The sequence below is a fragment of the Rhinopithecus roxellana genome, chromosome 3, assembly GCF_007565055.1.
Source record: "Rhinopithecus roxellana isolate Shanxi Qingling chromosome 3, ASM756505v1, whole genome shotgun sequence".
Taxonomy (NCBI): Eukaryota; Metazoa; Chordata; class Mammalia; order Primates; family Cercopithecidae; genus Rhinopithecus; species Rhinopithecus roxellana.
This window is the reverse complement of record NC_044551.1, coordinates 37,041,619-37,054,194: the sequence shown is the minus strand read 5'-3', so window position 1 is coordinate 37,054,194 and position 12,576 is coordinate 37,041,619. Positions and strand designations below refer to the sequence as shown.

Genomic DNA, 12,576 nt, shown 5'->3' with positions numbered 1-12,576 from the left:
CTGCTGGGCACTGGGGGTCCAATGGCAAATGCAACAGATGAGACCCCTGCCAACACTGGCCCTGAGTCTGGCGGGGCACAGAGGGGTTGGTAAGGACTCTTATGTTAAAAGTGACAGAAAGGCTGGGTGCAGTGGCTCATGCCTGTAATCCTAGCACTTTGGGAGGTCGAGGTTGGGGGATTGCTTGAGCCTAGGAGTTCAAGACCAGTGTGGGCAACATAGGGAGACCTCCATGTCTACAAAAAATAAAAATAGCTAGGTATGGTGGCACACACCTGTGGTCCCAGCTACTTGGGAAGCTGAGGCAGGAGGGTCACTTAAGCCCATGAGGTCAAGGCTGCAGTAAGCAGTGATCATGATACTGTACTCTAGCCTGTGTGACAGAGGGAGACCTCAAAAATAAATAAATATAAAAGTGAAAACATCATCTTAAACTAGCCGTAGCCAAGAAAAGGCACGGCGGGGGTGGGGGGTGGGGGGCTGTCTTCAACAGGCCTGCTTCCAGGTGCTCAAACAGGTGTCTCTTTCCCTGTCTTGGGACTCGGCACTCGCTGCATTCATGGACAGGCCCTCCCTTTCTGTGTGGTGCAGAGGTGATCACTGGCAGCTGCAGTGCGTTGTCCCCATCGCTCTTCCCCCCAGAGAAAGTGTGTGGCCATCACATCAAGCACCAGCATGCATGGCAACCGTTAAATATACCCCATTACCCTGCCCTACACCAGCTTCAGAGCCCAGGAGGTTGGGTGCTCCGGCTGGCCATCCTGGGTCACAGGCCGCAGGTGGAGCAGTTGGGAGGACAGTCACCAATAGGGAGAAGGTGCACTGGACAGGCAAAAACAACAGATGCCTGTGGCAGGGAGATTAGACCAGGGACATAATCCTGTGAATAATTAATATTGCACTTCTGGTAAAAGGCAATGAAACAAGGTGCTGTGTGTAGGTATAAAAGGATGAGAAGCCCCTAAGGAGGTGGCTCTTAAGGGGACCTGAAGGATGAGTAGGAGGTAGCCAGGCAGAGGGAGGAGTCTGTAAGAGGAGTCAATGGGTGCGGTGAGCAAGAAGTAAGTGGGATGAGGTGAGGGTGGAGGGCTGCACGGGGCCCTTGGTCAGGCCGGAGGACATTCTGAAGTGATGGGCGTGGCCCGCTTGCTGGGATACTCCCAAAGGACCCAGGAGTGAAGCAGCTTCATAGATGTCTGTCTTCCTGAGGGTAGTTCACATTCTGAGTCGGCCACCAGGCCATCCTGTGCTGGGCAGGGAAGCCACGGAGTAAACCCACTGACCAAACCCTCCAGACATCCCAGGAATCTGATGGCATCCTGGATGCCTCAAGCCTCCTGACATATCAGGGTCACCCTGGTCCCTCAGGAACCTTCAGGCTGATGACCAGCATGACTGGGGCCAAAGAAACCAGAGGTCACAGTAAAGAGAAGGATTTGGAAATTTATCATCCACCTGCATAAAGTTAGGTGCCTCTGCCAAGCAGAGCTGGACACACAGCCTCATTAGCTAATGCGAGTTTAATATGAAGACAAGGAAGCTGGATGCCGACCTGGTCAACTGCCCAGGAGACGTCCAGAAATAGAGCAGGGTAAGGTGTCCCACCTGCTCAGGGCCACTGCACCACCTCATTAGCTAATGCGAGTTTAATATGAAGACAAGGAAGCTGGATGCCGACCTGGTCAACTGCCCAGGAGACGTCCAGAAATAGAGCAGGGTAAGGTGTCCCACCTGCTCAGGGCCACTGCACCACCTGAAAGGCAGAGGGCAGCCCAGCGGCGACCTGACCAATACCCGCCAGACAAAAGCATCACTTCCACATCAATCACTTTGTATAAAGGAAGAGTTATTGTTATGGGATGCTGGCGCCTGATCAATATCTCCTGCTTTGAAAATAAACTTCTTGGCTTGGCCTTGACATTAATCTACCATCAGGAGCCCATTATCTCAAGACCAATGTTCTGTTCTATTGACTGGCTGGATTTTTTTTCTCCCCCAAGATCAGAATATAATTGCATTTCTCCAGGCAGCACTTCCACTAATTGCAGCCCTGTGCATATCCCCTCTCGGGAGGGCCAGAGTACATCTGGGCTGAGGATGGAGATAGCAGGAAGTAGTGGGGGACAAAGGACCTTTTAGGAGCCAGGTGGAAGAGCAAGCCCCTCTAGAGTCCCTGAATCAGTCAAGACGTGAAGCCCAATCCCCACGACCTCATCGAGCAGTTCCAACTGAAAAGAGCACTTTTGCACAGAATCTGGTTTGCAGATGTCCCCATTCCTGCCCCCCATCCCACAAACGAGAGAATATAGTAGCGAGATTAATAATAATGTCCTGAATCCAGCTGTGTCCCTCCATCGCCTCAGCACCCCTCGCCCAGGGTCAGGAGGCCTCATCAGGATGACTACAAGAGCCTCCCAGGCCTTCTCTCCCCCAGGCCTGCCCCTTCAGGCTGTTCTCCACCCCACAGGCAGAATCATCTTTGTAAGATGTAAGTGGATTGTGTATCTCCCTCACTGAAGACCTTCTGTGAAGACTCCTTAATCTGCCCTGTGAGGCCCCTGTGAGAGCCTCTCTGGCCTCCCCTCCCGTCCCTCTTCCCCTTTCCTCCCTCTGCTCCTGCCCTGGCTTTCTTTTTGATTATGCCAAGCCTGGCCCTGCCCTGGTGCCTTTGCACTTGCTCTTCTCTCACCTGTTCCCCTTGCCTTTACTTTAACCTTCTCAGTTTCACCTCAAACATCCCCTCCGAAGTGAGGCTTTCCCTGACTGAGGAGCATAAAGTAGCATCTCTCATATCCCTTACACCCCCACAACAAGTCTATGCAATGGCCCTGCTCTGCCATCGCCACCTGAAACCATCTCCCATGTTAGTTACCTATGCCAGGAAAAATTACTCCGAGAATCCATCTTAACACAATACACAGTTATGATGACCGTGCTTCCCTAGGCCAGGGATTTGGGAGTGGCTTGGTTTGATAGCTCCACCTTGGGTCTCGCATAGGAGAATAGTCAGGCCATGAGCCAGGGCCGCAGTCATCTGCAGGCTTGACTGTGACCACCACCTCTGCTTCTTGGTGGTTCACTGACCTGGCTGGCAAATTAGTGCTGTGGGCAGGAGGCCTCAGCTCTCACCTTATGGACCTCTCCATAGAATGGCTTGGGTGTCCTCAAACATGGCAGCTGGCTCCTCCAAGGCCAGCAGTCCCACAGAGAAAGGTGGAAGCCACGGCATCTTTATGACCATCATTTCTGCAGTATCCTGTGGGTTACACAGGTCAGTCCTCATGTGACTCACTGGGGGGCATCTACACAGGGGCACAAATATGAGGAGGCAGGGACTGTGAGGCTACTTCGGAGGCTGGGGCCTCTGCTGACTGATCACTGCTGTGCCCTGTGTATGCACCAGGTCTTGCACTAAACCCTTTTACACGCAGTATCTCATCTTCCAGTCCTGCCTCCTCTATTTCTTTACAGGAAACTGAGTCTCAGAGAAGTTAAGTACCTTGATCAAAGTCGTAAAGTGGGTAAGTGACTGAGCCAGGATTCAAACCCAGGCCTGCCAAGGAGAGTCTGTAGGCTGGGCCCCTCAGTGGGTAGGAGTCAGTATTGGCTGTACATGTTCTGATTTCCAAGTTGCTGTCAGCCCAGTGGGCAAATTCGGGAGCTCTCTGTGATGTCAGATACTCCTCCCTGGGAGAGGGACGCAAAGAGAACCATCAGATCCCACACTGCGGCAAGACCCAGCTGCACAGCCTAGCGAGGCAGACTCAGAGAAGGCAGGGCAGGGAGGCTGATGGAACTGCTCAGGCAGACCCAGCGAGAGGCTTATAGATCCAAGAGGAAAATAAATATGTGTCAGTAAATCTACAGCACCTTGACTACTTGTGCTGTGGCTGATGTCACTTTGTGACCAGCAGGTCCTTCCCACGGATCCCCCAATGCCACCCTAGAATTCTCCACACAGCACTCCATAGTGGAGTAGAGCTCAGACTCTGAAGTCAGCTAAAACAGGGTTTACATTTTGGCTCCACCACTTACTCTGTGACCTTAGACACATTTCTTAGCTTCTCTGAGCCTCCGTTTCAGCATCTGTAAAATCTTACAACCTACTTCATAGGTATTCTGACGAGACTTCAGTGTGGTTGTGCATGTGACCATCTTAGCATAGTGTGTGGCAGTGGTAAGAACTCAGTGCTGTCAGCTGTTTTTACTGCTGTTATTATATTACTGTGTTTTCCCACGTCATTAGGTCTGTGATCTAGGCTTCAGTAGACAATCCAGGCTGATGCTTTTGCTGAGTGCACTAAGGGATGCTGGCCTGGAGGGATGGTGAACTGGAAGCAGAAACGTGATAATCTCTCCCTTCTTGCCATGCAGGTGTGGATGTGTGGGGGCCGCATGGAGGACATCCCCTGCTCCAGGGTGGGCCATATCTACAGGAAGTATGTGCCCTACAAGGTCCCGGCCGGAGTCAGCCTGGCCCGGGTAAGGTGGTGGCCTTCCTGGGGGGGAGAAGGGGTTGGCCTAGGACCACCAGCTGCACTGAGTCACCCTGGGGCTCTAGACTGTGTTATGTGATCTCTGGGTTTGAGGATATGCTCCCATTCTCCAGGTGAAATCCAATTTAAAAGAACTCCCTTAAATCCCTACTTAACCATTCATTGGCTGTGTGACCTGGGGAGGGTTGCTTAACTCCTCTGAACCTGTGTTTCCTCCTTTGTTTAAAGAGAACTAATTATTTCCCACTCTCAGCATTGCCAGGAGAATTCAGGAGGTGATACTGTTTCCCAAAGTGTGGCAGAGGGGATAATCTTAGGCGGCAAACACAGGAACGTTTTCTTGTTCATGTGTTTTAAGTTAATATGGATTCTAAATTAATGTGTATTCATGTGGCTAACCTGTAATTTCACAGATACTATTAATTAGCATACAGCTAAAGTAGGTACAAAATTAGACCAGAGGTGACGTAAAGAAACATGTTAGATAAATATGAATACAGGTGGTGTGGTGTGGTGTGTTTGGGAAAGCTTGCGTATTAAGTTTCTCCAGGGGAAGTGGGGTTTATAAATGTCAGTGTCTTTCTCTTCTCCTCACCCCCTGTCCACTCTCACTGCCAAAACCTCTGCATGTCAAACTGTTTCACTGCCTTAAAATGGTTTGTATCAATCATTGCTTCAGTTAAATTGGCCACTGACTGCACATGGAAATCTGTTAGCCAGAGTTTGTTTTTGTTTTTGATATTAAATGTATTGGGAAAAAATAAATAAATCCTGGTGACCACAAAAGAAAAATGAAGAGGAGGGGGGGTCCGCAGAGGATAGAAGGAGCCTCGGGGAGGTTTGCGGGGAAGCTGGAAAGGACCCCCCCACCCTCCGCACAGCTTTGCCTCCGCGGAGCCTGTGAGCCCCGCCCCCGCCAGGAGACCCCGGTGCTGGCCGGGTGGGCATTAGACCGCACTGCCTCCTGTCCAGGGCGCTGCCTCCTCCTCCCTCGTCACTTAACAACCTTGACGTGTAGAATTGTGGCTCCCGGGTCCTAGAAGAGCGTTGTCCCGTGACTTACAAGGAAAGCCGAGAGGCTCAAAGGGGCCGCGCGTCTCCCCTAGCGCCATCCTTGGGTGAGAGCTGAGCTCCGGGAAGTGTCAGGGACCGCGTGGAGGGAAAGGAGAGCCGGCAGTGCCCTCCAGTGGTAGCAGAGCCTAACGACGCCCTCACCAGCCATCCGCGCTGCCCACAGCCCCATCCGACGCCGGGGGTGGGTTCTGGGTTCAGCCCCTTGAAGCAGGAATCTCGTTCTTCTGAAAGGCCATTTGGCGATCCCTGAGGAAGGTGCCAGGCGGGAAAAGAGCGTACTCTCTCTTGGTACGCCCAAGACTGCGACTCTTCCGGCTACAAGGGACCACTGGGGACACTCCAACTCCAGACCAGGAGCAACCCTAAAATATTCTTTTGCTCTGCAGAGGTGTTATTGATAAGGCTCACCTAAAAATAAAAATAGCCGGGCGCAGTGGTGTGTGCCTGTAGTCCCAGGTACTCAGGAGGCTAAGGTGGGAAGACCGCTTGGGCCAGGGAGGTCGAGGCTGCAGTGAGCTGTGTGTGCCACTGCACTCCAGCCTGGGTGACAAAGCGAGACCATGTCTCAAAGAAAGTTTGCTGTTGTTGTTGCTGCTGTTGTTTTTTTTTTAAAAAGGCCCACCTGATGAAGAGACACTACCGTCTCCTGCTTGTTATAGAACCATTATTATAGATTAATTCAGTGGATAAGAGCTAACTGTAGTAACGCATATAAAAATTCCCTTCGAGCCAGGCATGCAAAACATTTTACTTATCTCACTTAATTCTCACTTGTTTTTAACGGATGGGGAACATGAAACATGTGATGCTGGCCATGCAAGTGTTAAGTAACTAGAGCCAGAATTCAAACCCGTGTAGGTCTGACAGGTACCTGGCACATAGCAATTGTTCGTTAAACAGTGACTGCTATTATTAGTGTTAGCGTCAACATTAACAATAAAGACTGGAACGTGTATTTAAAAGTCTTATCTAAATTCTGTCTTTAGGCATTTTAACATATTTCTCTTTTAGCTGTCTGTACTAAAGCCACGTCCTGTGTTTGCCTTTAAACCACTTAACAATCTGATTGATGCTCCATGGCTTCTTCCCCAGGGACTCTGTGATCCATCTGGTCTGATTATGTGTAGGTTTACAGAACCACGGAGATGCCTGAATCAGGGGTGGCCTTTTAGTATGGTGACTAACAACCCTCAATTACTTGCAGACCACATTTAAAATATTTGTTCAGTGGGCCGGTGTGGTGGCTCACGCCTGTAATCCCAGCAGTTTGGGAGGCCAAGGCGGGCGGATCACCTGAGGTCAGGAGTTCAAGACCACCCTGGTCAATATGGCAAAACCCCAGCTCTACTAAAAATACGAAAATTAGCCAGGCATGGTGGTGTGTGCCTGTAATCCCAGCTACTAGGGAGACTGAGGCAGGAGAATCACTTGAACCTGGGAGGCGGAAGTTGCAGTGAGCCGAGACCACACCACTGCACTCCAGCCTGAGTGACAGAGCAAGACTCTGTCTTGGGAAAAAAAAAAAAAAAAAAAAGGTGTTCAATGTTTTAATAGCTACATCCTAAGCCTTCTAGAACATTGTCCCCTAGATGATCATTTTGATAGATTTGAGAGTTGTCCTGATAGCTCTGAGAGAGCCAGATAGAGAGAGAAACTGAGATTGTACGACTCCGGAAGGACAAACAGCCAGACAGCCTTGAGGTAGAAGCAGTTCAGGAAGGATGAGCAGTCCACCAGCTTGCCTGCCTCAGGGACAAGTAGCTAGTCTTACATTGTTTACTACACTTGCTGAAATATGTCTTATCTTTACCTCTGGAAAAAGGATCTTAAGGAAGGCAGTAACAGAAACTACTCAAACTTGGTGAAACAAAAACGGAGACTTACTCCAAGGATCCAGGCAAATCTCTATAATCCAAGCACAAGAAGTACAGTTGGGCCTCAGAAGGGACTGGGACTCGGAAGCAGGAAGGTGTTGAGAGTAGGGGTATGAGGAGCCCGAAGCCCACTAAAATCCCAAGGTCCTTTTTCTGTCTCTAACAAGGGGAAATGTGAGAGAAATAAGTGTAAAGTCATTTCCTTTGGCGCAAACAGTGAACTGTAGCAAAAAAAGTTCAAAATCTGGGAGAAAGAGCTTTTCAAGCTATGTTTGGAAGATACAATTATGCAATATAAATTAAAATGGTAATTATAATAAGAATTAAAATATGATGTTATTCAATCCTTTAAGACTAACACTGGTAAATTTCAGTATCATTCTTTTTTTGTTTTTTTTTTTGAGACGGAGTCTTGCTCTGTCGCCCAGGCTGGAGTGCAGTGGCCGGATCTCAGCTCACTGCAAGCTCCGCCTCCCGGGTTTACACCATTCTCCTGCCTCAGCCTCCCGAGTAGCTGGGACTACAGGCGCCCGCCACCACGCCTGGCTAGTTTTTTTTTTTTTTTTTTTTGGTATTTTTTAGTAGAGACGGGGTTTCACTGTGTTAGCCAGGATGGTCTCGATCTCCTGACCTCGTGATCCGCCCGTCTCGGCCTCCCAAAGTGCTGGGATTACAGGCTTGAGCCACTGCGCCCGGCCTTCAGTATCATTCAGTATCATTCTTAACCAGTCTGGCCATGGTCAGAGTAGCTGGACTTGCTTTCAGCTGGAGTGAAACTACAGCAGTTCCTCATTACCTTTGTGACTCAGACAGTGAGCCAAAAGAGCCTGGTGGGCATACTGGAAAAAGCAGAGGAAATATTGTGTTTTAGACTGTTCACATATACAGTCTCTGTTAGGCCTTCAACTTCCTCTAGCACACTTTTAAATTAAACACAGCCTTTTCTGTGCAGGGGCCTGGTGGGAATAAACAGTTCCTGAGCTGTTTTCTAACCCACTGTGGACTCTTCAGCACTCAGGAAGAACTAGGTAGCAACAAGGAAATTCAGCTGTTTCCTGGTCCCCAACTCAGAGCCAGCAAAATGGGGGAGCTGGTGAATTTTGTCTCCAGTGCGGGGGCCTCCCTCATGTTGGCTTCCTTCTCCATTACTCAAGAGTCAGCAACCTGTTTTTGTATGGCCTGTGAGCTAAGAATGGTTTTTACATTTTTAAATCATTAGAGGGAACAGGAATCGAAAGAAGAATATTTTGTGATACATGAAAATCAAATTTCAGTATCCATAAGTTTTATTGGAACCCAGCCACACCATTTATATGGTGTCTATGGCTGCTTTATAGCTACATCAGAGGTGAGACCATATGGTCTGCAAAGCCTAAGTATTTACTCTCCGGCTCTTTATAGAAGACATTTAAACATTCGGGATCCCTGCCTGACCTGCTTCTAGAGCAGTCCTTCACACTGAGGTGCAAATGACTGATAACAGCTTCAAGTGCTAACTAACTCCCCTTTGCCTTTCAGAGGAAATTTTACATTGCAATAGGGAAAAAACGGATGAAGGAGGTAAAGCTGAAGAGTTAAAATTGGGAGGGGGGACAACAGCTAGGGGTTGAAGAAAGATGTTTTGGAGCAGAGAATTTCCCCTGAACCCTGAAGTTTTGCTCTCAGATGTATCACATATCAGAAGTTCTCACTGGGTGGGGTCTACACTGCAGATGGAATCAGGAATTTTCATCACATACATAAGAATTCCCTCTTCCTCTGTCCCCAAGTCTACTCACAAACAGTTTCCTCACCTGCTGCCTCTGCTTGCCAATCATGTGACTATCATTTTTTAAAACTGATTATCTTTGTGCTTCATGACGAAAGTAGCAGCAACCTTTGCACTTCAAAGGATTATTAGAAATTCCCACTTCCAAACCTTTTGGTTTCAAATTATCATTTGCCTTTATCACATAACTTGGTCAAAACTCTTAGTCAAAAATGACAAAAAGCCAAATCAAACTGGCTTAGCGAAGAGAGAATATACAGACTCCTGTAACTGGAAAGTCCGAGGTAGCTCTAGCTTCAGACATGGCTGGATTCTGGTGTTAAAAGGCGGAATGCATTCCTGGATCCAGCCCTCTGCTCTGCTTCATTCTGGGTTGATTTCATCCTTGGACAGGCTCTCCTTGTGTGGAGGCCATATGGCCCAGGAGCTCTGGCTGTCATCCTGTCTTACCCAGCAATCCAAGCAGAAACAGAGCGATTCTTCCAATGGTTCCTGCAAAAATCCCAAGGCTGATGCCTGTTGGTTGTGATTGGTAGGGCTTAGGGAATGGGTCTGCTGTTTGACCAGCCCCTGCACCAGAGGCGCCTGTATTCACATTAGCCAGGCTGGGTCCATGCCTCTCCTCCTGCCACATGAGCTGACAGGGAGACAGGGTGGCTGTCCAGAGGAAAAATCAGTAGGAGCTATCGCTAGAAGAAGAGGGGATGGAAGATGGGCAGGCAAAACAACAGCAGCCTATGGGCCAACTCTAAGCTGTGAAGCCCTTAAAACATGCATAGTGATACACAGTAACACAGAAGGCCTAAACCCATGGTGGGGCGGGGATTTCTGATGCAACATAAAATCAGAAGGGTTGACCTCAACCTGCCAGGACCCTTTCACCCCACTGCCTGGCTTTGGCTTCTTGGAGAGACTGACCCCTCCACTGCCTCTTGCCCCCACAGAACCTTAAGCGGGTGGCTGAAGTGTGGATGGACGAGTATGCCGAGTACATTTACCAGCGCCGGCCTGAATACCGCCACCTCTCTGCTGGGGACGTCGCCGCCCAGAAAAAGCTCCGCAGCTCCCTTAACTGCAAAAGTTTCAAGTGGTTTATGACGAAGATAGCCTGGGACCTGCCCAAATTCTACCCACCCGTGGAGCCCCCGGCTGCAGCTTGGGGGGAGGTGAGCCTGGAGGGCAGGGCTTCCTCCATAATTTGCTGGGCGTGTAAAATGCAAATGCAGACCCCATGTTCAAAAGGCAGAAAGTAAGTGCAGGGAGGAAAGGCATGAATATAAAACTGTTTCCTTTCTTTCCTGGTCTCTCTCTAGCCTTGTCATGGTGTATTTTTACTTGCTAGTTAGTGTTCTCAGTGTAGACAAATTAAAACTTTAAGTTATTAGCATGAATTTTACCTTTCATCTTTCATCTTTATATTATGCAGTGACAATTTAAAATGCAAATTAACAGCATGTAACTCATGTTCAGAATGGGTGAAATGACATGATCTGTATTTCCCACCTGCTGCAAGCATAAGTATTTCTCACCAGAACAGTCTAAACATGGCACAAAACTAACTCAGCTTGTTTTTACTTCACTTCTTGATAATGTGCATGTTCTTCCAATACTCTCTACCTTCCATTTACTGGTGAGTAAGGAAGGGCTGGAATGCAAAGGAACTAAGGAGCCAGGTGCGGTGGCTCATGCCTGTAATCCTAGCACTTTGGGAGGCCAAGGCCAGAGGATGACTTAAGCTCAGGAGTTTGAAAACAACATTTTCCTATGGGAATCATAGGAAGACCCTGTCTCTACAAAAAAAAAAAAATTAGCCAGGCATGGTGGTACGTGCATGTAGTTGCAGCAACTTGGGAGGCTGAGGCAGGAGAACTGCTTGAGCCCAGGAGGTCAAGATTCTAATGAGTTGTGCTCGTGCCACTGCACTCCAGCCTGGTGACAGAGCAAGAGCCTGCCTCAAAAAAGAAAAGGAACTAGCGTTGCCCTATCTTTCCCTTTCCTACGTAAGTCCTTGGCTAACACGGGGCAGTAACACAAGTAAGAAAGAACATGACGCTGGGCGCGGTGGCTCAAGCCTGTAATCCCAGCACTTTGGGAGGCCGAGACGGGCGGATCACGAGGTCAGGAGATCGAGACCATCCTGGCTAACCCGGTGAAACCCCGTCTCTACTAAAAAAAAACACAAAAAACTAGCCGGGAGAGGTGGCGGGCGCCTGTAGTCCCAGCTACTCGGGAGGCTGAGGCAGGAGAATGGCGTAAACCTGGAAGGCGGAGCGTGCAGTGAGCTGAGATCCAGCCACTGCACTCCAACCTGGGCGACAGAGCGAGACTCTGTCTCAAAAAAAAAAAAAAAGAAAGAAAGAAAGAACATGACAGGACTTGTTGGTCATTCCTGCTTCTTAGGATGCCGTTGCCCTTCTTAGCACACCCAGAGCAAGTTCTGGTTTGAAGGGAAAGCAGGGCCTCTGGGACCCCCAGCGCCCTCACTTACTCAGTGTCTTCGCACATGCTGCATGCAGACAGGGCAGAGAGGAACAGCGTGCTTCTCTATAATGCAGAACAGCGTGCTTCTCTATCATGCACACGCTCCACTGTTCCATCAGATTTCACTTACAAAACAGTTCAAAGATAAAATTATTCAGAATTTCAAGACAGCAGCAGCAGAGCTTTACATCAAGCCAGGCTCTGCTGAGCATGGGGCCCTGTGAACGCGGGCCATGGCACGGCCCATGAGGCCCATGCTGGCCGAGGCAGACCAGTCTTCGCAGGCAGACGAGCATGCCATCATGGGATCCTGGGTCTCCGAGCTGAGAGGACCTACCCATTCATAGATGGATAGGTTGGAGCTTGGAAAAGGGGAGCATAAGAGTTGGGACTCTTTCAGAAGACCAATTTAAAGTGAAAAAAAATGGGGGGAATATATTGTGTTTGACTCACATAGGAGCCTGGCGTAGCTATGGTTTAAGACAACCTGGATCCAGGGCCTCAAATGATGTCAGTCTCTTTTTCTCCTGCTGAACTCAGCTTCCTTTTGTGTTGGTCTCATACTGAAGGTATCAGAATGGCTTCCAGAAGCTTCAGGCTGACCAACCCCTACTGCTTGGCCAATCCAGCAGAAAGTATACACGTCTTTCCCAGTATACCAGTAAAGGTGCAGGAATCAAGTCTTATTCTTGGATCCTGCACCGATCACTGGGGCCATCGGGGAAGAGGGAAAGCAAGGGTAGGATGGACACTACGACTGGCCACAGGGTGCATGAGGAGCAGTAGCCCCATGGAAAGTCGGAGTGGTGTTACCAGAGGAAAGGGGAGAGACATGGTGGGCTGGCAGGAACACCAGGTGTGATTTGCTCAAATTCACACAGCA

At 49.2% G+C, this 12,576-nt stretch overlaps 1 protein-coding gene across 4 annotated transcripts in view; it reads left to right on the top strand.

Moving 5' to 3' along the window:
• GALNT10 (polypeptide N-acetylgalactosaminyltransferase 10) overlaps positions 1 to 12,576 on the top strand; it is a 228,865-nt gene that overhangs the window by 206,586 nt on the left and 9,703 nt on the right. For 2 of the 4 annotated variants that reach the window (XM_030927278.1, XM_030927281.1), the window contains exons 8-9: positions 4,375 to 4,482; positions 10,157 to 10,378. In XM_030927278.1, the coding sequence (XP_030783138.1) occupies positions 4,375 to 4,482; positions 10,157 to 10,378 (330 nt within the window). The remainder of the gene's footprint in view (positions 1 to 4,374; positions 4,483 to 10,156; positions 10,379 to 12,576) is intronic. The other 2 variants (XM_030927279.1, XM_030927280.1) reach the window with 2 other exon arrangements.